Source organism: Callithrix jacchus, chromosome 1 (genome assembly GCF_049354715.1).
Source record: "Callithrix jacchus isolate 240 chromosome 1, calJac240_pri, whole genome shotgun sequence".
NCBI lineage: Eukaryota > Metazoa > Chordata > Mammalia > Primates > Cebidae > Callithrix > Callithrix jacchus.
Window position 1 is genome coordinate 188,161,965 of NC_133502.1, and position 25,645 is coordinate 188,187,609.

Genomic DNA, 25,645 nt, shown 5'->3' on the forward strand with positions numbered 1-25,645 from the left:
CAGATGGTATACAGACAAGCCATATCCATAGTAATTGGCAGTTGTTGAAGGAACTGGAGCAACATATGAGGCACAGGGAAAAGATCCCTTTAAGGAGAACTTCCTGGAGGAGGTGGCCCCTGCACTGAATCGTACAGCCTAAGCATGGACTGGCCAGAAAAGGAGGGAGTAAGCCGGAGACAAGGCAGCCTGAGCCAGGCCAGGACAGGCAAGGCTCTATGGAGAAGCACGTGGCTTGCCGCGGTGAAGGTGTGCGTGGCACTGCAAGTTGTAACATACAAAACAGAAGTAGACAGCTGCCTTTCAAACATAGAGGCCGGTACAGGATGATCTGAGCTCTTTTTGTGATGAGAAGTAAAAGAGGGTAAATAAAGTTAGGGACATCAATTCAATAAGCCGAACCTCGAGAAACAGGGCCAAGGGGCCCAAGGAGTTAGACTGCATCCTCACCCCAGGGGGTGGGGGGACACATCCAGAGGCAGAATGGAGACAGGTGAAGTCCAGAAGGGAAGGGACTGGTGAGAGACTGGTTATCAGAGTAGCTTCGGGGGCTGTGGGGAGGGCACACCCCGTTTCCTCTGCTCTGAAGCATCTTCCCTAGACTGATCACCCCTGGAGATTCATTTTGGTCACCAGGCTCCCATGTCAACATCCGTGCATTTGTGATGGCAGCCCAGCTCAGACTTTCCAGCAGGGCTCAGGCTTTGAGCATTCAGTCCAGTTTTCAGAGTATGGATCCTAATTTTTGGTTTGAAAAAATACGATTGTATACATAGAGAGGGATTGGTCCTAATGAACAAATCCAGGCTAATGGCTGGCCAAGAGGAGCACTCTGGGACAACTGGCCTGTGAGCTCCAGTGTGGAGGAGGCAGGTATCGTTTAGGTGAGAAGTGCCTGGTCCTCCAAAGGAAAGCCCGGCTGGGTAGGAGACAGCGGCCACTGCAGAGAGAGAGGGCAGAAGGAAGGCAAAGGCTTCAGGAGCAGTTGCCCCTCTATGCTGGTTGGCAGTGCCCATATGGGCACCCCAGCTGCAGAGGCCTGGCAGCTGCCTCACCACTTTGCCCATTGCAACACAGGCCCCTCCTTGTCCCCTCTCTCAGATTCTCTCCTCTCTCCCTCTCACACTCCTCACCTCTCCCAGTGGGGACCGTGCAGAGAGAGGCCATGGAGCTAACAATAGCAGCTGGGAGCCATCATGAGGTTCCTGCAGGACTCCAGTGGCCTTGGGTGGGGGCTGAGGCAGTGAGCCTTGGAGAAGGGGTCCAGTTCTAACCCATTCTGAAGGGACAGCCAGAGGGATGTGTAGGCAGACTGGATGTGGAGTGTGAGAGGAAGTAACAGCTCAGAACAGCTCCCAGGTTTGTGTCTGAGCAACTGGAAGGAGTTCTACATATTCTACATACTGAGATGGGAAGACTTGGGAGGAGCAGGGTGGGGACAGGGATTGGAGGTCAGGAGTTTGATTGGGGCCATGTTCACTTTGACATCCCAGAGAAAATGCCCCCAAACCACTGGAGATGTGAGGCTGTGGGTGTGAGGGCTTGGGGCTGGCAGTGTAGAGGGAATCGTCAAGGAAAAGATGGGCCTGTACCCCCAGAGGCCCCCTTGGGCAGAGTTAGACATCAGCCTCCCTGTTGTCTCCCAGAGGCGGGGCGGCATCTTTTAAATTGATTGCCACAGTATTTAGCATAGTGTTCACACATATTAGGTGCTGAATCAATTTTGGTGAATGAATACACGAGTGAATAGACAGAGCTTTCCACAACATCCCCACACACTTGGGTCATAGCAGTCTTGCCTGGTATCCTAAGTAACCTCTGTGGGAGGAGCCTGTAACAGGGACTGATGGAGTGAGGTGGGTTGGGGCCATATCAGCAACTTTTCAGGCCTGAGACGCAGGAAGAAGGTGCATGTGGGAAACAGGCATTGGCCCGGGCAGGCCTTGCACTTGCTGTATGATCTTAGACAATAGCAATTGCAACAAACAGCATTTTACAGTGCCAAGAAAGCCAGGCTCATTCTAAGCACTTTGCATCATTAGCAAATTCACTCTTCACAAACAACCCAGGGAAGCAGGGTGTTGGAAATAGATGCTTGGTGCTGCAAAGAAAAATTATCACTGAGACAAAGAATCTTTCAGCAACGCAGTTTTTACTTCCTGGACTGCAGAAAGGGTACCCTCACTAGCCAAGAGAGTACAGTGAACAAGGGAAAACAGACAAATTTATTTCTTACACATTTGGGGGCATCCTTACTGCTGTGTCTGATTTTCATTGGCTGGAGCCAGACCTCACAATCTAACCTAAAACCTGACTGGCTAATAACTTAAAACTTTTCTAAACTGGTAAAACCAATGGAGAGCTGGGACATGCCTGTGAGCACATCCAGCACAGATATCTTGGTTAAAGTACAAAGACATGGCTGGGGGCGGTGGCTCATGCCCGTAAGCCCAGCAGTTTGGGAGGCCGAGGTGGGTGGATCGTGAGGTCAAGAGATCAAGACCATCCTGACCAACATCGTGAAACCCCATCTCTACTAAAAAATACAAAAAATTAGCTGGGTGTGGTGGCACGCGCCTGTGGTCCCAGCTACTCAGGAGGCTTAGGCAGGAGAATTGCTTGAAGCCAGGAGGCAGAGGTTGCAGTGAGCCGAGATCGTGCCACTGTTCTCCAGCTTGGCACCTGGCAAAAGAGCAAGACTCTGTCCACCCCCCCCCAAAAAAAAAGGTACCAGGACATAGAGTGTACTATGTGCCTGTAAGCATGAAATGTCCAATAGCTACATAGGGTGGGGCTTAACAAAGTTGTTAGCACACTTACTCTTTAACAAGAAAGGAAACTTTAAAAAGGACTTTTTCTACTTTCCACACAAGAACTGTCCTAGTCCCCATTTTACAGATGAGAAAACAGAAGTACCACAAGGTTAACTGTCTCACCCCTGGTCACGTTGCTTGTAAGTGGCAGAGCGAGGATTTGCAACTAAGCCACCTGCCTCCAGAGTACAAGCTCTGTCGTGCAGCAGGGTCTCTAGACACAGGTTCCCTGGGGACCCTGAGCCTGTGTTGTCATCTGCAAAATAGGAATCCCTGTGCCTTCCAAGCACCACTATGTGCTGAGCAGAAGTCCTTCAGATGTGGCAGGCTCGTGGCTCCTAGACACAGCTGATCTCTATCATCGTCATTGAAATGGAGGCCTGGCCTCTGGGGGCTCCCTGGTGTGAGATTTAGTGCGGTATTTGTTTGCCTGTAGACAGAAGTGGCCAAACATTATGAAAGTGACATAAAAAATTGTGAGCAAGATGTCCATATGCACCAGAAACTGCCAGCACTTTCTCATTCCCTTCCTTCCTGTACTAGAAGTATAAGCTCCACAAATGGAGAGTGTGGAAGGGAAAGAAAAGCAGTGTTTGTTCCTTTCCCTGAACTCTTCGCATTCAGAGAGGATCGTTGATATCTTCGGGGTAGCTGGAGAGCTTCATAATTTCTTGGGAAAAGCAAAGCATCGTGAGGACATTCCTGGAACCGCTGAGTCTCTCAAAGCAATAGTCGGGGCCCAGCGCAGCTTCCCCTCCTCATGTGGAGATGAGGCTGTACACCTGGGGGTATGCATGTGTCGTCATCCGGGGCTTACAAGGAAGTGCTTTGACATGTGGGTGTCTCATTTTTAGGACCCCTACTCTGCCTTCTTTAAAATCGACACTGACAGGGATGGCATCATCAACATGCATGACCTTCACAGATTGCTTCTGCACCTGCTGCTCAATCTCAAAGACCAGGAGTTTGAGCGCTTTCTCGGCTTCCTTGGCTTGAGACTTAGCGTCACTTTAAATTTTCGGGAATTTCGAAATCTGTGTGAGAAGAGACCATTGAGTACAGATGAAGCACCTCAAAGACACATTAGGTAAGAAGGCAGCGCGGTTCAGTGTCTTTTCTATCTGCCTGCCGGTGCTGCTGTGAAGTCCGGCGTTCCATAGCATCTGCAAAGGTATACAAAGAATGGAGCCATGTGTTTTTCTTTTTCTTGGTTCCAAAAAAGTCATACAAGAAATATGCATTCGGCAAAGAACAGCCAGAAAATACAGCCCTGGTCTTACCACCTGTGAGCATCATTTTTCTGTCTTGCTGGGTATCATCTCAGTCTTTTGGCATATGCATATACTTACATATATATTCATATGTATATGAAAGATATATACACACATACATACATACATACATATACTTATTTTTCTATTTATTAACCCAGGGTGAAAAATATATGCTTTTTGCTTAGCCTTTTAAAATTTAAGCTTGGGAGACCTATGAGCACAGCCTGTCCTCTGTCCAAGGCTGAGCCCTTCCTCTGCAGGGCAGGCAGAGGACTGTGCACAAACTCAGTGCAGGTAAATCTTTGTCAAGTGAACACGGTAACCTTCAGGAACTGAAGTCTCCTACCTCCTCCTCACCTCCAGGTGTTAATCTAGGTGAAGGGTATGAATTTGGGGAACGCAGACCATCTTGTGGTAATTGACGGGCACTGAGAAGTTATCTGTGCCAACTGCCTCAGGAGATGCAAGAACCTCCTCCAGTCACTCCCCAAGCAATGCTTCCCCCCTAGCCCCTCCCCAGCCCACATGGCCTCTCCCAGCTGGGACAATCTCAGTGTCCAGCTGAGCTCCAACTCAGTGCTGCCTCCTTGGCCTTCTCCCAGGGAGAATGTATGCTTCTTGAAGCCACAGTGGGGCTACCATCCAAGCCTATCCAACAGTGGCACCACGGGATGGCCTGTCCCCATCACTCCCTGCTGACATCTGCTGAGAGCCAGCACACATGAGTGAGGTAGCTAGTCAGCTCCTTCTTGACCAATTATTATCACACGAGTAATTCCAAAGTGCTATGTGCTATACTAGTACCAAGGTGTGTCTTCCAACGTGATGATACAGCATCATAGTGACACTCACTATGCTGTTTTGCCCTTGGGGCACTCACGGCCCCCAGGGGTTCCAGACAGGTATTGCTGCTCCCTAGGCAAGGGCAGCTCCCTGAAAGTGGAGCCTCTGGAAGCCAAGGCCACGGGGCCAGACTGTTGTGACACTCAGCTAGACTGCAGAAGGCCTTCTGATCTTGTATGCTAATTTCTCCTTCTGAATTCATAGGTTTTATTTTGCCTACACTAAAAAAATAAAAAATAAGCAAGAAAGAAAATGATGATAGTCTCTTCCTAAGCAAAATGATTATCTAACACGTTAAGTTGGACACCTGCTTCTAACGGTTCAGGTTCTCAGGAGCTTTATTATGAGACTTGATTGCCTAACATTAAAACAAACAAACAAACAAAATCCTTCCCAAAAAATTCTCTGGAGAAAGTTCATTTTCCATTCTCTGCAGAATGAACATGGAAAATTTCAACCACCTAGTGCAGTTTTCCGTTCAGATGACTCACCTTATTTGTATTTATACACTCATTCATCAAAGATTTTCTGAGGATCTGCGAGTGCTAGACATTGTCCCAGGACTAGATGAACAGTGAATAAGACCCAGATGCTCCTTTTGAAGGGCTCAGGGTCAAATACGAGGCAGGTACAAAAATAAAGAGCTACTTAGAAATAGAAGATGACCGAAGTGCCACAGGAACAGAGGGAGGCACCCGTGAGTTGCTCAGGAAACGTAGGGACATTTGAGCTGGATCTTGAAGTTTGAATAAGAGTTTGCCAGGTGCAGGCTGGAGGAAAGGTCATTCCAGACCAGGGAAGGGCATTTGCAAAATCACAGAGGCAGCTGGGTGTGGTGGTTCATACCTGTAATTCCAGCACTTTGGGAAACTGAGGTGGATTACAAGGTCAGGAGTTTGAGACCATCCTGGCCAATATGTTGAAACCCATCTCTACTAAAAATTCAAAAAGTAGCTGGGCTTGATGGCATGTGCCTGTGGTTCCAGCTACTTGGGAGGTTGAGGCAGGAGAATCACTTGAATGTGACATGGAGGTTGCAGTGAGCCAAGATCATGCCACTGCACTCCAGCCTGGCGAAGAGTAACACTCTGTCTAAAAAAAAAAAAAGAAAATCACAGAGACAGGCAGGAGTGTTGAGCACATTTGGGAAATGGGAAGAGGATGCACGTGTGGGAGCAGCCTGCATGGTGGGCCTGGTCAGGGAGGAGGCCAAGAGGGCAGGAGGGCAGGCTGGGAAGGGCATCATCTTCCATCGGCAGTCAGGGAAGGCTGTATGCTATGGGGTGAGGGAGTCACACTGTGCTTTAGAAAGATCCTTCAGCTCCCTGGAGTGGAGGGTGGACACAAAGGAGGAGAGGCTGCAGCCCAATGGGACCTGGCTTGGTCCCTGGGAGACAGCTGCAGCCCAGTGGGACCTGGCTTAGTCCCTGGAGAGACAGCTCTGAGACCCAAAGCAAGAAATTGCTTTAGAAAGCTAAGTCCACCCTGGCTAGACCCTGTGCTGTGTTTCCTGAAGACATGTCCTTTAATATCCCAGCAGCCCTGAAAGGAGGCATTCCTCGCTGGCTTCACAGATGAAGCCCTAGGAGCTGGGGCTCAGAGAACAGTTAGTGACATGGCTAGAAGGACACAGATAATGAGTAGTGGGGTAGGGATTTGAGCCCAGGGAGCCTGTTGGGAGGGGCCGCCTCCTATGCCTGGATAGCCTGCCCTGTTCCACCTCCACCACCAAGCAGACCTGGATACTGCCCCTTTCTGGAAGCCTTTCTGCTCTGTTGGTTGGACCCCTCTGTTCTCTGGGCCTTTGCTTTCTACCTGCATCAGAAAAACACAATACTTTTGAAAACGTTGAAAGTTCATAACTTTGCTGAAAAGAGGACACTATCTTGTTTGCTTCCTAACTGCAAAATATTTGCATTTTAAGAAGTAAACATACCAAGTAGAGTGAATGATTGGTCTAATAACTTATTCCTTTTTTTTTTTTTTTTTTTGAGACAGAGTCTCTCTCTCTGTCACCCAGGCTGGAGTGTAGTGACGCAATCTCAGCTCACTGCAACCTCTGCCTCCTGGGTTCAAGTGATTCTCCTGCCTCAGCCTCCTAAGTAGCTGGGATTACAGGTACACACCACCATGCCCAGCTAATTTTGGTATTTTTAGTAGAGATGGGGTTTCACTATGTTGGTCAGGCTGGTCTTAAACTCCTGACCTCGCAATCCGCCCACCTCCCAACGTGCCTCCAAATGTACTGGGATTACAGGTGTGAGCCACCACGTCTGGTGACTTATTCCTTTTTTTTTTTCCTACATCTTCGATTCCCTTCCAATCCTTGTTTAAAACACACTTGCCTTGACCATTTATTCACTTGCAACATGCATGGAGTACATTTTGATGTGCAAACATCTTAAAAGATGAAAGAATAATCTCATTGTGTCCTTTTAGCAAAATTAGATAGTCGATCACCAAATATTGCATCAGATCCTCCCTGTTGGATGACTAACTGAATGAAAATACCACATTTCCTTTTTTATCCTTAGAAATGTATCATTCAGTCTTCAAGCACTTTGGCTGATACGATCAATGTTACCATCATTGTTGGAATCTAGAGTGCTGTTCTGTCTCTGCATTTCTCTCTGAGTCATCTCATAATTGTGAAATCTCTTCCTATCTCGAACTTTGTTTCCTTAGCCGTTTGAGCATAAAGAAGGGACTCTGAATTTCCAGCTGTTTTCAGTGAAGTCTAACAAAGCACTACACGCATGGTGTCACTGTCTTCTCTTAGACGTTCCTGAGAAATTCTGTAGGGCTTTGGCCACTGCAGCAGGAACACTGAAGGCTCATGTCCCAGGGCTGGTTCATTTCAACGTGATCTCATCCTGCTAGGTGATTCTGTCATTTTTGTTTTGTTGTTGTCTCTCTCTCTCTTTTCTTAAAGCATAGTTGGGAACAATGGAAGAGTAATGATGAAATATTATTTAGTATATTACTGAGGTTATAGTAAGATTAAAATCAGCATCACTAAGACTGCATACTGTGTCAATGTGTCATAGATATATAAGAAGGTTTAATGGATCCAGATGATAATTGCAAAATAGAATGAGGTGGTTTTCTTTGTTTTTTTTTTTTGAGACTGAGTTTCACTCTTGTCACCCAGGCTGGAGTGCAAAGGCACCATCTCGGCTCACTACAACTTCCGCCTCACAGCTTCAAGTGATTCTCCTGCCTCAGTCTCTCAAGTAGCTGGAACTACAGGTGCGTGCCACCACACCCAGCTAATTTTTTTGTATTTTTAGTATAGATGAGGTTTTACCACGTTGGCCAGGCTGGTCTCGAACTCCTGACTTCATGGGGTCCACCTGCCTTGGCCTCCCAAAGTGCTGGGATTACAGGTGTGAGCCACTGCACCTGGCCAGAATGAGCTTTATTTTATAAAGAAAATAAGTGATTTATTTTGGAAGACATCTAAGAATAAAAGTCATGAATACCAATCCTGATTTTGATATGGTACTGCTAGCCTCATAAAACAAACTGGGAGGATTCCTTTCTGTTCTATTTTCTGGATTGTATAGAATTGTTATTCTTTCTTAGATATTTGATTGAATTAACCAGTGAAATCATCAAGTCCTGAAATGTCCTTTGTTGGAAGGTTTGTAACTATAAATCCTGTTAATTTAATAGTTATTGGATTATTCAGAGTTTCTATTTCATCTCGAGTGAGTTTTGGTAATTTACATCTTTCAAGATGTTGGTCATTAAAGTTGTCAAATTCATGGAATGAAAATGGTTCATAGTGTTCGTTTTTTTTTAAGTATCTGTGAAGTGTTTAGTGAGATTCCTAAACATTTCATTTATGATTTTTATAGTTGATGTCTTCTCTCCTTTCTTCTTCATCAGCCCAGCTAAGGCTTATCACATTCATAGATCTTTTAAAAGAACTAGCTTTTGTTTTATTGATTTTTCTCTATTTTTCTGTTTACAATTTCATCGATTTTGGGTCCTTATTATTTCCTTCTTTCTGCTTGTTTTAGATATAGTTTCTCTTTTATACTTTCTTAAATTGGAAACTCATAGTTTTTATTTGAGTCCTTTTTTCTCTGATATGAGCCATTAATGTAATGTGTTTCCCTGTAGGCACTGATTTAGCTACATTTCACAAATCTGAATATGTTGTAGTTTTTATTTTTATTCATTTCAAATTATTTTCTAATTTCCCTTAAGACTTCCTCTTGGATCCATGGATTATTTAGAAGTGTGTTATTTAATTTCAAAATATTTGCATAGTGTTCAGGCTGGATGTGGTTTCTCACGCCTGTAATCCCAGCAGTTTCAGAGGCTGAGGTGGGCATATCACTTGAGATCAGGAGTTTGAGACCAGCCTGGCCGGCATGGCAAAACCCTGTTTCTACTAAAAATACCAAAAAAAAGAAAAAAGAAAAATTAGCTGGGCCTGGTGGCGGATGCCTGTAATTCCAGCTACTCGGAAGGCTGAGGCAGGAGAATCGCTTGAGCCCGGGAGGTGGAGGTTGCAGTGAGCTGAGATCTTGCCATTGCACTCCAGTCTGGGTGAGAGTGAGACTCCATCTCAAAAAAAAAACAAAACTGCATAGTGTTTAAATCTTGTTCTGTTATCAATTCAAGTCTAATTTTGTTGTGGTTAGAGAACACATCTTCTGTGATATTCTTTTTAATAGTTGAGGTTTGTTTTGTGGCACTGGATATGGTTTGTCTTGGTAAATATTCTGTGTATATTTGAAAAGAATGTGTATTCTGGTGCTGTTGGATGGAGTGTTCTATAAATGTCAGATCAAGTTGGTTATTAGTTTTGTTCAGGTCGTCTGTATTCTTGCTTATTTTCTGTCTCCTTATTCTATCAATTAGCAAGAGAGGAGTGTTGAAGTCTCCAGCAATAGTTTTGGGTTTGTCTATTTCTTTTCCTAGTGCTATCAATTTGTGCTTCATATATTTGAAACTATGAGGAAAAAACATTATGTATTATAATTTCCCAGGAATTCACCATTTCTATTGTTACTCCTCTCTTTCTGAAGTTCTAAGTTTTTCTCTCTATCTTCTTCCCTTGAAGAACTTCCTATAGGATGTGGAGACAAATTTCATTTTATAATATCTTTATTCTTTATTCTCAAAAGATATTTTTCCTGGATATACAGTTTGGGGTTGACAGTTCTTTTGTTCCAGCACTTTAAAAATGTTGTTCCATGGTCTTCTGGCCTCCATAGTCTGTGGCAAGAGGTATGCAAGTATTCAGTTTACTCGTATGTTATATGCATATACCATTTTTCCAGGCTTCTTTCTTCCTTTCTTCCTTCCTGCCTTCCCTCCTTCCCTCTTTTCTTTCTTTCTTTCTTTCTTTCTTTCTTTCTTTCTTTCTTTCTTTCTTTCTTTCTTTCTTTTTCTTTCTTCTTTCTCTCCTTCCTTCCTTCCTTTTTGGAAACAAGGTCTCTCACTGTCTCACTCAGGCTGGAGAGCAGCGGTGCAATCACAGCTCACTGCAACCTTGATCTCCCAGGTCCAAGTGATCCACCTTAGCCTCCCAAGTAGCTGCAATCACAGGCAAGCACCATCATGCCTAAACTTTGTATTTTTTTCTAGAGACAGGGTCTCACCATGTTGCCCATGCTGGTCTCGAACTCCTGAGTTCAAGCAGTCCTCCCTCCTCGACCTCCCAAAGTGCTTGGATTACAGGCATAAGCCCCCTCACCAGACCATTCAGGCTACTTTCGAGATTTTTTTTTAATCTTTTGTTTCTCAGATAATTGAGTATGATTTATGATTTGATTTGTTTGATCATTGGATTTTTCAGTTTTGTTTTTGCTTATCCCTTTTTTGATTTACTGAGCTTCAGAATTTGTAAATTTAGGTTTTACACCAAATTTATGGCATTTTCAAAATTCTTTTTCTGTACCCATCTTTTTCTTCTCCTTTTGGTACCTCAATGACATGAAGCTTAGACCTTTTGGTTTTGTATCACAGGCTTTGTATAACAGGTTTTGTATCTCTGAGACTTATGTTATTTTTATTTTCTCTTTTGTTCAGTTTGAGAGATTTCTATTCACGTGTTTTCAAATTTGCTGACTCCTCTGTTATTCCACTCTGCCACTGAGCCAATCCAGTGAACATCTTGTTTTGGTTATTGTATTTTAGTTATTTCCTTTTTCCTTCTTCTTTCTTTCAAGTATGTTTGCTTTTACTCCATGAATGTAACAGCTGCTTTACAATCTGACAATTTCAACATCTAGTTAATCTTGGGGTTGGTGTCCGTTGTCTTTTACCTTGAACATTATTGAGATTTTTCTGTTTTTTTAATATCACTTTGGACTGTATCCTAGATATTTTAAGTGTTTGATTATGGCACTCTGGCTCTGTTAAAATCCTCTGTAGTGTGTTGATGTTTTATCATTATTTTAGCAGGCACTCAGCCTAGTTAGTTTTAGACTGCAAGTCCTAACATGCCTTCTGTGGTTTTAATATAAGTTTTGTTTTCAAAGTCATTGCAGGGCTCTTCAGGGAAGCCCATGTGTGCACCACCCAGAAGTCAGTTTTAACTACACAGTAATCATGTTCTCAAAGCTGGTGAGTTCCACACCTGCACACATCAGAGGTGAACCTGGAACTTCCTGCACAGATGTCCCTTCTTATAGCTCTCTCTTCTCTATGATTTCCCTCACACTCTGTAGCCCCCAAGGGCTACTTTTCTGGGTCTTCTGACTGGAAAATCTTAGGTTTTAGCCTATTTGTGCTGCTATATGTGTCTCATGATGAGGGCCGCGTTCAGGGTCCTAGTGAGAGAAGAAAAGAGAAAGAGAAAATAAAAAATTAACATGGATTTCCTAACACTCCTTGAATCACAGGACTCCCTTTTCCTACTTCCTCTGGTTAGAGAAAATTTGAACGTTTTGGCCACTGCAAAAGAGCAGTCTCAGAATTGGGCTGGGAAAGTAATGAGAAATAAAGAAGGGAATTCTCGCCACTCTTTGTCCTGAAGAGGCCCTCCATCCTAGCTCTTTGTTCAGAAAGTCAGCCTTTCTTTTGAACCTTCTGTTCATACCTGCCACACAGTTCCAGAATTAGGATTGCTCTTGTCTGATCTGGAAACATGGGAGGAAAGCCCCACAAAACTCATAACTTCATCATTCTTCAAGTCTGGACTTCTCCCCATCAGCCTTCTGTTATCTACCTTTTAGTGTCCTTAGTTGCTTTTTATATTCCATGTAGGACTTTGGGTTGTCATAAGAAGGAGAGAAAGGGTGAAGTGTGCCTACTCCATCTTAACTGGGACCAGAAGCCCCTCCCCAGACCCTCGTACTGCCTGGAGTGTGTTCTTTAAGTCTTCACACAGCTGTCAAGAGTGGCTCCCTGGTCTTCCTGACAAAGTCTTCACTGCCCATCCTTCTCGGTCACATGTAGTATCTGAAATTATCCAAATTACTTATTTTTCTTGTGTGTTTGTTCTAAGTTTTCACAGTGTAAGCTCCTTGAGAATGCAGACTCTGTCCACATCGCTAGTCATTGTGTCTGCAGGGCCTAGAGCAGCACACAGTGACTGTTCCTATGTATCTGTGACTGACAAACTGGCTGATAGGAAGGAAGGCTGGATCTGACTGATTGTCAAGATTAACAAACTGGGCAGTAGGACAGGAAGTAAGTGACCACTGGAAAATCTGGTCTCTCAAGAAGGAGAAGTATGTAAAATGAGAAAGGGGAAAAAAATGGATGGAAAATCAGTAGGACTCATTGATTTATGCATGGATAGCAAAGAGATAATCAAGTCTTATAGCCTAGAAAAGAAACCAGGATGTGGAAAGCAGGGGGCAGAGGGCTCTTTGGATATGTGTTTAGATAGTGAGATCGTTGAGATGCATTGACTTTGCTGAGATAGCACCTGCTCCTCAGGGGCTCTGTGACAGCACTTCTGGGAGGGTCAGATGAGTCTTCTAGTGCAGGTGGGATTTAGGAGGAGTCTAAAGGTGAAGGCAGAGAAACAGACATCATTAGGACTTCCAGTCCTTTTAAGCAAAAGTTGTAAAAATTCACCATAATTCCATCAATCGTCCAAAACCTTTCATGGTAAGGTAGTGATCAGGGATTGGCTGGTTGAGCTTTAGATCCCTCTCCACCCTTGACATTCCGTGATTCTGTAGAGTCCAGTAGACAGTTGGAAAAAGATGGCACAGAGTAGCAGGTGAGGTTATAGTACCAGTGGCACAGACTTATGGGCAAGCAGCATCAAGGCTGTAGTTGGGGACCTCGGAAGAGATGATCTCTCAGAAGAGAGTGGGGAGAGACAGCACAGCCAAGAGCAGGGAGAGTCAGGTGGAGAAGGAAAATTACAATGATGGCAGAATACACTAGCCAGGCACCAGGGTGGGTGTGCACGTGTACTTTACACAGTTTCCTCCACTCCTGATTTGTTCTAGTGTGTGGAAAGATCCAGAGCATCCCAGCCCCTCCAGCCTCAGGCTCTATTGTGCTTTACTGTGGCCTAGTCAGGGACCTGTGAGAACAGGGTCATTTTTATGAGACGGAATCACGCCTGTTACCCAGGCTGGAGTGCAATGGCGCAGTCTCACTGCAATCTCTACCTCCCGGGTTTAAGCGATTCTCCCGCCTCAGTCTCTGTACTAAAAATACAAAAATTAGCACAAGGTCTTTTATTAAGTGTCCAACCTGTGAGTAAATATGACAGAATTTTTATCATTTTTATTTATTTTTATTTTTGACATGGAGTCTCACTCTGTCACCCAGGCTGCAGTGCAGTGATGTGATCACGGCTAACTGCAACTTCTACCTCCTGAGTTTATTAAGCGATGCTCCAGCTTCAGCCTCCTGAGTAGCTGGGATTACAGGTGCATGCTACCTGGCTAATTTTTGTATTTTTAGTAGAGTTGAGTTTCACCATGCTGGCCAGTTTGGTCTTGAACTCCGAGCCTCAAGTCATCCATCTGCGTTGACCTCCCAAAGTGCTGGGATTACAGGTGTGAGCCACTGCACCCGGCTGTATCTTTAAATCCTACAAGCCTCACCTTGGAAAACGAGCTGAGACTGAGAAGCTCCCCGACAGTTTCCTGACCATTTCCTATAGTCTCCATTATCTCCCCAACTTGCAATTCAGAAATAAAAAGTTTTTAGCTGTTTTCCTCCAAAGACATTTAATGTTATATTGTGTTTCCCCCTTCTGAGAACAAATGTGCCCTGTTTGTTTTGTGTGCTGAAAAAAAAGTTGAATATCATTTATCTGAAAATAAACAAGGACTTACAAAATTTAAGGAGACTTCCCTAACATGCAGCTGGAGAAATAAGACTGTATTTTAAGAATTAAGTTAAACCAGATGTGAAATAACAGACTTTAATGGTATCCTTGAAACAAACAGGGGGATAGAAAAACCCCTTGGGAGATTAATGAGCCCATTAAATTTAAACACAGTTATTTATTATTTTTTTTCTTTTAAGACCAAAACAGAAGGTCGCGGACTCAGAACTAGCTTGTGAACAGGCTCATCAGTATCTTGTTACCAAAGCAAAAAACAGATGGTCAGATTTGTCTAAGGTAAGAAAATGATTATTTCCTTAAAAGGAAAGAAAATCTATTTCAATGTTTCAATATCACTGGGATGATCAAGCTGTTCAGATCCAGCTGCTAAGATGGGAAAACAACTCAGTATACCCAACATGGGGACTCCTGCTATTCTTAAAAGACTTTCTCAAACTAAATTCTCACATTCAAGGTCAAGCGATGTTTAGAAAGATAAGTAATTGTTAGAGTTACATGGGCAGAAGTTCCTGGTATTATTTCAGGCTTGATGTGAATTTAAAAAGTATTAGGTCGGTGCAAAAGTAATCATGGTTTTTGCCATAACCTTAACAGAAAAACTACGATCACTTTTGCACCAACCTAATACACGAAAAATATAGGATGCTGTCCTACTTAATTTTACACAAAATAAACATGGATTTTAAAGAGCTGTTTCTTCCTGTCTTGCCAAAATCATAGAAGCACATGTATAAGGTAGAGACCCCCCATGTGCAATCATATAAACTATGATTATGGTATTGAGATGGGGCTATCTAATCCAACAGGGCCAGTGACAGCCAGACCTACAGGATAATAGAACCTCATGTGCAAAACTGAGTTTGTCTTGAAATCTAGGCTGTGAGTTCACTACTTTATAATACAATAGGAATGCAATAGCTTCCCTCTAAAGAGTATTTTTTTAAAGTGCATTATGGAAATATGTTATATTATTTTGTTTCATTTGGTCATTTTCTTTCTGTGTTTCTCTTTCTTAGCCTGTGCTCAATATGAAGTTTTGTCTTTGAAGTCCTGCTGACTTCTGGGAGTGCCTCTACACAGCCTTCTGTACTACACAGACTGGACTGTCTGTGCTGTGGACTCTATAGAGTGGACTGTGTGTGCTGTGGGCTCCACAGAGTGGACTGTGTCTGCATTCTGCCCTCTATGGAGTGTACTGTCTGTGCTGTAGACTCCATAGAGTTGACTGTGCTGTGGGCTCAATAGAGAGGATCTCTATGCTGTGGACTCCATGGAGTTTACTGTCTCTGCTGTGTACTCCATAGAGTGGATTGTCTGTGCTGTCAATTCCGTAGAGTGGACTGTGTGTGCTGTGGACTCCATAGAGTGGACTGTTTGTGCTGTCAACTTTATGGAATGAGCTGTCTGCTCTGTGGACTCCATAGAGTGGACTGTCTGTACTGTGGACTCCATAGAGTGGACTGTCTGTGCTGTGGGTTCCATAGTGAGGACTGTCTGTTTTGTTGACTCCATAGTCAACTTTATGGAATGAGCTGTCTGTGCTGTGGACTCCACAGAGTGGGCTGTGTGTGTTGTGGGCCCCATAGAGTGGACTGTCTCTGTTGTGCCCTCTATGGAGTGGAGTGTCTGCACTGGCCCACGCCAACCAATCTCACAGACTGGAGCTCCGTATGGCCCACTTTCAGAGCAGCCCTCTAGGTTCAGGTTAAAGGGCAGGGTCTGGACTAGAAACTGCAGCTGACCCAGTTAGCACCAGCTGAGAAGAAAGCAGGATGCACTATTTCGTATCATCCTCTACACCTTCTCTACCAACTTCTCTTTAACCTCCTCTCACTAGGGTCTGACTTAAAGAGATGAACGTCTTTGCTCTCCAGCCATCCTTGCCTCTCAGCTGGCCCCAGACTCTCTCCCCTCCTCCACACTCCCAGTTGCCACTCTTCTGGTCTCTTTCTCCTCCCTTCCCACAGTCTGCCCTATCAGGCAGATCAGAGCAGCCTCCTGGCCCCCATCTGCTGATGCTGTTCTCTGTGGACCCCAGGGACTCCTGAGTGCCAATTCCAGGCCCCTTTCCAGCTTCCTTCTTTCCTGCTTGGATTTTTTTAGCACATACCGTACACCAATAATGCAGTGGAATGTAGTGGTAACCACAGTTAGTCTGATCCCATCTCATGGAGAACACACACCAGTGGAAATGACAGTCAACAAGCAACAAAGTGCATTATTAGCAAAGCAGATCAGTGCTGTGAAGAAACTAATGATAAACAGACTGCTGGAGAGTGAGTGACAGGTGGGTTGGCGAGGACTTTGTTTCTGCAATCAGGCCATGGAATGAGATTTCCTGCTGTTCTGCATCCTCATCAGCATTTGGTGTTGTCAGTGTTCTAAGTTTTCGGCATTCTAATAGTGGTATAGTGGTATCTCGTTGCTGTTTAATTTGTATTTTTCTGGTGGTATGTGATGTGGAGCATCTTTTCATATGCTTTTTTACCATCTTTCCGTATGTGTTTTAGTGAAGTATCTACTAACTTTTTGGCCCATTTTTTAATTTGATTGTTTTTTTTCTTCCTATTATTGGGTTTTAAGAGTTCTTTATCAGATACGTCTTTTGCTCATATTTTCTCTCAGTCTGTGGCTTGTCTTTCATTTTCATGACAGTGTCTTTTGCAAAGCAGATATTTTTACTCTTAATGAAGCCCAGCTCATCAATTCTTTCTTTCATGGATTGTATCTAGCAAGTCACTGCCAAACTCAAGGTCATCTAGATTTTCTCCTGTGTTATCTTACAGGAGTTTTATAGTTTGTATTTTACAATTAGGCTTGTCATCCATTTGATTAATTTTTGTGGAGGGTATAAGGTCTGTGTCTGGATTCATATATTTGCAGGTGGATATCCCATTGTTCCAGCACCATTTGTTGAGAAGACTGTCTTCGCTCTGTTGAATTGCCTTTGCTCCTTTGTCAAGAATAGGTTGATTGTATCTCTGGGGGTCTATTTTTCGACTCTCTACTGTGTTCCATTGGTCTGCTTGTCTTTTCTTTAACCAAAACCACTGTCGTGATTACTGCAGTTTTATAGTGAATCTTGGCATCCGGTAGTGTCAGTTATCCAAGTTTGTTGTTGTTGTTTTTTTCCGTGCTGTATTATGTTAGCTATTCTGAGTCTTTTGCATCTCCATATAAACTAGAGTAAGTTTATGGATCTCTACAAAACAACTTACGGGGATTTTGATTGGGATTGCATTGAATCTTTATTTAATGCGATTGAGCCTTCCTGTCCTATATCATTCCATGATGTATATATTCTAGTTTCTTTATCCAGTCTGCCATTCATGAGCATTTAGGTTCATTCCATGTCTTTGTTATCATAAACAGTGCTGCAATAAACATACCTGTGCATGTATCTTTATGTTTATATTATGTAAATATATTAGTAGAATTATATAATTAGTATATTAGTATAATATAAATATAGTATATATAGTAAATGTATACTACATATATTTAATATAACATATTTATATGTTATATTTATACCATATATTTTAAATATATTTATAGTATATATATTAGTATATTTATACTATACTATATTTACACTATGGTTATACTAAATGTGGCAATTGTGAATGGGATTGCATTCCTAATTTGGCTCTCAGCTTGGCTCTTGGTGATGTATAAGAATGCTAGTGGTTTTTGTGTTTTGATTTTGTATCCTGGGATTTTGCTGAAGTTTATTAGCTGAAGGAGCATTTGGGCCAATAGTGAGGTTTTCCAGATATAGAATCATGTCATCAGCAAACAGGGATACTTTGACTCCTTCTCTTCCTGTCTTGATCTGCTTTATTTCTTTCTCTTGCCTGACTGCTCCACTCCTGGCCAGGACTTCCAATACTACATGGAATAGGGGTGTTGTGTATTTTCTTCAAATCTTGTTCATTGCTAGAATATAGGAAAATGATTGACTTTTGTGTATTAACCTTGTATCCTGCAACCTTGGTATAATTGCATATTAATTCCAGAAGGTTTTTTTGTTAATTCTTTTGTATTTTCTTTATAGACAATTATGTCATCTGTGAACAGAGAGTTTTATTTCTTTCTTTCCTATCTGTATACCTTTTATTTTCTGTTCTTGTCTTATTGCATTAGCTAGGACTTGAGTATAATGTTGAAAACAGTGGCAAGAGGGATATTCTTGCCTTGTTCCTGATCTGAGTGGGAAATCTGCTTTGTCATCATTAAATATGGTGTTAGCAGTAGGCTTTTTGGTAGACATTCTTTATCAAGTTTGAGGAAGTTCTCCTCTATTCCTTGTTTACTGAGAGTTATTATCATGAATGAGTGTTGGATTTTCTCAAATGCTTTTTTTGCATGTGTTGATATGATTGTGCATCTGTATCTGTTTTTCTCCTTTTCTCTGATGATATAATGCATTACATTTATTGGTATTCAAATGTTGAATCAGCTTTATACATGTGAGATAAATCCCACTCAGCCATGGCATATCATTCTTTTTATACATTGCTGGATTTGATTTACTAATATTTTGTGGAGGATTTTTTTTTTGCATCTATGTTTATGAGAGATAATGGTGTGTCATTTTCTTAACTTACAATATCTTTGTCTGGTTTTGGTATTAGGGCAATACTGGTATCATAGAATGAGTTAGGAATTATTCCTTCCACTTCTATGTTTCTGGCATAAGTTCTTATAAAGCTTTCTGCTTATGGGTATCTGTCCCAGTAAGTTACGATTCTCTGTATTTACCTGTCTCTCTCTCCAGTTTTGGGGACAGTGGTTTGGCCTGTAACTCCGCTTCTCTAATGATTTAAGAAGAGTTGTTAATTTTCCAATTTGTTTGGATTTTTACTTGTTGTTGGAACTGAGTGGTAACTTCCAAGTTTCTTACAAGCCAGACTTGCCACATGATTTTAAAGGGATTTTGAAATCCTACAGACTCAATTTTTTAAAAGCTTAATTTTTTTAAAATTATGATTCTACTATGGAGTGTATAAAATACATATATATAGTTTTAAAAAGTTTAAAATAGTCACCATGTAACCACCATTCAGATGAAGGAAAAGAATATTGCCAATGTCTTAGAACAGGAGCCAGCACACTCTTTCTGTAAAGGCCCAGATAGCAAATGTTTTTGACTTTCTGTCAACACTGCTCAATACTGTAGCATTTGGTACTGTCAGACTTCCTATTTTTTCCATTCTAGTAGATGTGTAATAGTATCTCATTGCAGATTTGATTGGCATTTTGTTGGTTATCAGTGAGATTGAATATCTTCATTTGTTCATTCATTGGTCAAGTTTCCTTTATGGTGAAGTGCTGAGACTTTAAACATTCATACTGGTTTGTCTTTTTCTCATTGCTCAACAGGAACTGTTACTGTGGTCATAGTGTACCCTGCTCTGTGGGTCCTGCTCTTTTGTAAGTGACATGTGGTACAACTATCATCTCTGTGTTCTTACCCTTTTTATATGATGTCTTTTGATAAATATAAGTTCTTTCTAATGTAGTCAAATTTACTAACGTCTCTCTGTAGATCTTGTTTAAGAATTCTACCCCAGAGTCATCATGAAGATATTCTCTCACATTCTCTTATAGGGACTTGACAGTTTCAACTTTCACACTCAGGTCATGAAATCTGGACTAGATGCTTCCCAAGTGTTGTGAGGCAGGGACCCAGTGTAATTTTCTCTGTATAGAAGGTCAGCTGTTCCAGCACTGGTCATTGTGAAGTCCCTCTTCCCCTGGCTGATCTGAGCATCACCACTGCCTACATCATAACCTGCAGGTGTTACTGAACTCCTCATTCTGTTCCATTGATCAGTTTGTCTGTGCTGGCACCTACATCACATCTTTGTCATCACTATAACTTAATGATACATCTTAATTGGTAGGCAACTCCCTCTATCTTGTTCTTCAAGAGTTTTGAATCACTTTGTCGAACTCCACAAAGAAAACGACACCTTTGCTATTCTATTTGAGTTTTCTGATTCATGAACATGATGTCTCTCCATTTATTTCGAACTTCTTTAATATCTTTCAATAAAGTTTTATACTTTTCTCTATAAAGGCATTTCTCAGCTATCACAGGTGTATTCCTAGGCCTTTCTAATTTTTGATGCCCTTCGTAAATGTTATCTTTTAAAATTTCACATTCTGTATCTGATATATAAAAATGTGATTTTTTTTTGCCCGTTGATATAGAATCCAGACCGCTTGCTAAATTCACCTCTTATAATAATTTATTTGTGGATTCTTTGTATTCCTATGTATACAATTATGTCAGTGAATAATAATAATTATATTTCTTCCCATCCTATCATTATACCAGTTATCCTTTTTCTTGCTTAATTTAACTGGCTGAGACCCCGTGGTACAATGTTGAATAGTGGGTGATAGAGATATCCTCACTTTGTTCCTGATCTTAAGGAGAATGCTTTGTTCTTTCACGGTTAAGTATCATGCTCACAGATAATTCTGTAGATGTACCCATTATATACACCTCGTTGCGTTGTTATGAAGAAGATTAAATAAGATATTACTTGGAAACAACAGAAGACATTGCTGAGAACCACATGTGTTAGCTGTTATTCAAGTCTGTGGTCTTCTTATATGCTGGCCAATACCTTCTGTAACCCCTCAGGGACATAAAAATGGTACCATAAAATCTTGTCATCATAGCTGGAGTCTAATGTCCCTCATTTCCCCTCTCATAGCCAGAGGGCTAAAGTTAAACCTTCACTGGGATGAGGATCCTCCATCTCATTTCCTGGGCTCTGGTTGGCCCTTATTTCTAATTGTTTGTGAACCTAAGAATCCAGGTCAAACCCCTGATGCCTCTCAGAAACCGCCCCCTTCCAACACCTAATTCTCCTTCCCATTTTGCTTGGTCACTTTCCTTCCAGGAATGATGAGGATACCTGGAACTTAGATTAAAAGGTGAATAAAGATGTGGATGGGGATACAAATGCCTTAGGTTGTCCCAGATTTTGACTATTTGGCATCTTTTCTGCTGTCATACACTCATTTCACATGTTCCTAAATACCATCTTCTGATGTTGTAGAATTTTATAGAAACCGATAACGAGGGCAATGGCATTCTTCGACGCCGGGATATAAAGAACACGCTGTACGGTTTTGATATTCCCCTCACACCAAGAGAGTTTGAAAAGCTTTGGGCAAGGTAAGTGGCATGTGAGACTGGCTGGTTTCAGTTCTTATGGACTAGGTTGCTTGCTGTGGCAAATTCAGCACAAATCTTTCCTGGACCAGGGTGACTGGGGGGCTGAGAGTATTTTCCCTTGGTCACATCTGTCCCATCTCCTGTGTCTTTCCTTGTTTCTTGCTCCTTGTTGCTCATAGCAAGCAGTTTGGTGGATGGGTTGGTCTTCAGCCAAGCCACGGTAAATGCTCATCATCCATAACAGACTTAAGAGGTTTGCATTTCCAAGGAACTGGGAGCTCAAGCCCAAACTTTTAGTTTTAACAAAACAAGTCACTCTCTAAGGACTTAACTCTAATACAACTCACTCACCAGACATGTAACGGGTAAAGGAAAGAACAGTTTCTCCGCATTGCCTATAGACGGGAATTAATGTTGCACAACTGTTTTATAGATAAGTAATTTGTGGGAAGAAAAACCAAACTTTCAGCAACTTGGAGTAGCTTCTGGATGGTCTCTTAAACTGAGAACAGTATCCAGTGTTGGTTCCATTTGTCAAATGTATTTTCCATTTCGCTGTTTTGGAATTGGGCCCCCTGTTACGGTCTTCCCTGGATGCACGTGTGAGTTTCACATTCCACACTAACAATGTGGTCTCTTTCCGAGTTCCAGGCCCAACTTCAAATTACCTCCTTCTTCATTATATGTCCGCAGCCACCTGCATTCCCCCAGGATGGTATTCCACCATCATACGGCCACTCAGGAGGCAAACTCATAAAACAGTTCATACCATTTCCCAACTTTTCATCTGTTCAAAGTGGAAGGCCGAAATGTTGGCCATGTTTAGAATTAGGTGGGTTGTTTTGTGCCTAATTTAGAAAAGCAACTAGAAGTGCTCACAAAATCCTGATTTTTTAAGATCAGTTCCAACACAGGGTCTCATTAGACTCCCTGCCCATTTCTGTTTGAGTAGCTTACATTAGTAGTTCCAGCTGGCTGATAGGCAGATCTTTGTAAAGCCGGCAAATGCATAGTCCTCCCTCTCAGTTGACCCTTGGATGATCCGAAGATGACAATGTGGTCCCAGTCTGTGGAGAGCGGTCAGGGCACAGAATGCATTTACACAGGTAGCTACGGTACAGTGACAATTGTGCAAAAAACCCTGGGCAGAGAGCAGGTCGAGTGGCGTGTGCTGCGAGGCAGAAGCATGGGGCCAGGGAGGGCTGGACGCTGTGGTGGGTCCAGATGGAGAAGGAGACATTCTGGGTCAGCGGCCGCCTGTCTGCAGGGAGGCGGGTGTCCTATCAGAAGTGGGATCGGGCTCCCAGGGTTAGACAGGAAGTGGAGGGCAGATACCTTACCAGGTCCTTGCTTCCAGGTGTTATTGACCAGGCGGTCGGGAACAATGGAATTTGAGTGTGGTTATGGGGCGAACAGAGCTGTGATTCAGGAAGATGAGTCAGGAAACAGTTCAGGGGAGAGGCTGGCTGGGAGTGCTGGCCCTGGGAGACCGCCACCTCCACCAGCGGGCACAGGACGGACCCCTGAATGGGGGCTAGCCATGGGGATGAAAGGCACTGGAGTTGTGTCCCCCACCAAGGTTCCCATGTGGGAAATGAGAGTGTGCGGACCCTCTTTTTGAGGGCAGGACAGAACTTGTCTCCATTTCCACTGGAGGTGGGCACTCACTATTGCTCATGGCTGAAGTTTATACATTTATGAACATAATTATGAAATGTACAGATTTGCACCCTGTGTTGACAACTGCTTGCAGTCAGAATTTTGTCCACTATCATTTAGTTGACCTTATGCCACAGACGGGGAGTGGTTAAGAGCAACAGCCCTGTAGCCAGATGCGTGGGCGTGACTCCTGCCTGCTTCCTGCTGTGTGACCTCCATCAAGTTACTTAGTTTCTCTGTGCCGTATACTCCTCATCACCTGCAAAGCAGCACTAATCCTCCCTATCACCCCAGGCCACTGTGATGCCTGGTTAAGGAGTCATATAAAGTGCGAGCCCAGGGCCTGGCGCACAGTAACCACTCAGTAAATTTAACACACCCTCTCTTCATTTGGTCACCCAGAAAATGCTTCTTAAACACTGGCTCTGCACCTCTTTGCATGGCTGAGGATGACCAAGATGAATGAATAACCCAGAGCTCATCTCCTAAGATACTCACATGCTCTTAAGGAGGGAAACTCTTGGTAATTAAGTGCTTTGTCCCTGCTGGGACCTATGAAGGCTCAGAAATCAAGGACTGATGAGCCAGGCTTTTAAGCTGAGTTATTTCACATAACAAGCTTAATTTATGAGGAAGTGGAAGAGTGATGGTGAATCTTGTCTGCTAGAGAGACAATATATTTGGAGGCCATAGAAAAATGCAGTTCTTGGGGTGATAATTCTTCTATTCCCTCCCTCCAGTGAGTCCCTTTTGCCCTCTGGAATTGTCTTTGGGTCGGCACACACATTCACCTGGTGACCCTTCCTGTGTCTATGTTTTCATTCTCCCTTAGGTCAGTTGCGCAGTTCCTAGGAAGCTCTGCAAATTATAGCACCTGTCGTTTTTATTTCACTTCATTAGATGAACTGCTTCCTGCAAAGTATTTTATGAGATATCTACATTTTCAAAATCGAATCAAAGTTTTATTGATTCGAGATTTTCTTCACTGCTATTGTTTTTGCTCTCCACTTTTTTACTGTGTTAAATACACACAACTCACAGTTTACCATCTTCACTGTTTTTAAGCACACAGCCTGGTGATATTCAATACATTCATCATGTTGCTCAGCCATCACCATTGTCCAGCTCCAGAACTCTTTTTGTCTTGCAAAACTGAGACTTTCTGTTTTTTGAGATGGAGTCTTGCTCTGTTGCCCAGGCTGGAGTGCAATGGTGTGATCTCGGTTCACTGCAACCTCTGCCTCCTGGGTTCAAGGGATTCTCCTCCCTTAGCCTCCTGAGTAGCTGCAATTACAGGTGTGTACCACCATGCCTGGCTAATTTTTTGTATGTTTAGTAGAGACAGGGTTTTACCATGTTGGCCAGGCTGGTCTTGAACTCCTGACCTTAAGCAATCTGCCCACCTCAGCTTCCCGAAGTGCTGGGATTACAGGCATAAGCCATGGCATGAGATTTTTATTTTTATTTTTTTATTTTAACTTTTAAGTTCAGGGTACATATACAGATTTGTTAAATAGGTAAACCCATGTCATAGGGGTTTATTGTACAGATTATTTGGTCACCCAGGTATGAAGCCTAGTATACAATAGTTATTTTCTGATCATCTCCTTCCTCCCACCCTCCATCCTCCAAAAGGCCCCAGTGTCTATTGTTTCCCTCTGTCTGTCCATGAGTTCTCATCATTTAGCTCCCACTTATAATAAGAACATGAGATATTTGGTTTTCTGGTCCTGCATTAGTTTGCTGAGGATAATGGCCTCCAACTCCATCTACATTCCTGCAAAGGACATGAGCTCATTCTTTTCATGGCTGCATAGATATTAATTCCATGGTGTATATGTACCACATTTTCTTTATCCAGTCTACCATTGGTGAGCATTTGGGTAGAGTCTATGTCTATGCTGTTGTGCATAGTGCAGCAGTGAGCATACGTGTGTATGTTTCTTTATAATAAAATGGTCTCTATTCCGCTGGGTCTATATGCCCAGTCATTGGATTGCTGTGTGGAATGGCAGTTCTGCTTCTAGTGCTTTGAGAAGTCTCCACACTGCTTTCCACCTCGGTCAAACTAGTTTACACTCCCACCAACAGCATATGAGCATTCCCTTTTGCTCTGCAACCTTGCCAGCATCTGTCATTTTTTAACTTTTTAATAATAACCATTCTGACTGATGTGAGATGGTGGCTCATTGAGGCTTTGATTTGCATTTCTCTGAGGATCAGTGATGCTGAACTTTTTTCATCTGCTTTTTGGCCACATGTATGTCTTCTTTTGAAAAGTCCATTTCATGTCCTTTGCCCACTTTTTAATGAGGTTCTCTGATTTATCTTGTAAATTTGCAAAACTGAGATGTTTAAGGTGATGTTAGGCTGTGTTGGTCCAAGTGGTATACTGGTCGGGTGAGGCTAACCGTGGCAACAAACAGGGCCAGCATCTCAGTGTCTTCCTCAAAAATGGCATCCTAGTCTAGTGTGGGTATGGGGGGCACACTACCTGCAGGGTCACTTAGGAACCAGGCGTCTCCCATCATCCTCTGGACCTTTTGTGTCTGCTGACAGAGAAGGGGAAAGAGCT

The 25,645-nt window shown here is 42.8% G+C and overlaps 1 protein-coding gene across 27 annotated transcripts in view; it reads left to right on the forward strand.

Annotated features, from left to right (window-relative positions):
* EFCAB6 (EF-hand calcium binding domain 6) overlaps nt 1-25,645 on the forward strand; it is a 304,726-nt gene that overhangs the window by 202,295 nt on the left and 76,786 nt on the right. For 26 of the 27 annotated variants that reach the window (XM_017964036.4, XM_035265359.3, XM_035265349.3 and 23 more), the window contains 3 exons: nt 3,668-3,900; nt 14,393-14,489; nt 21,293-21,411. In XM_017964036.4, coding sequence (XP_017819525.4) covers nt 3,668-3,900; nt 14,393-14,489; nt 21,293-21,411 — 449 coding nt within the window. The remainder of the gene's footprint in view (nt 1-3,667; nt 3,901-14,392; nt 14,490-21,292; nt 21,412-25,645) is intronic. The other variant, XM_035265376.3, reaches the window with a different exon arrangement.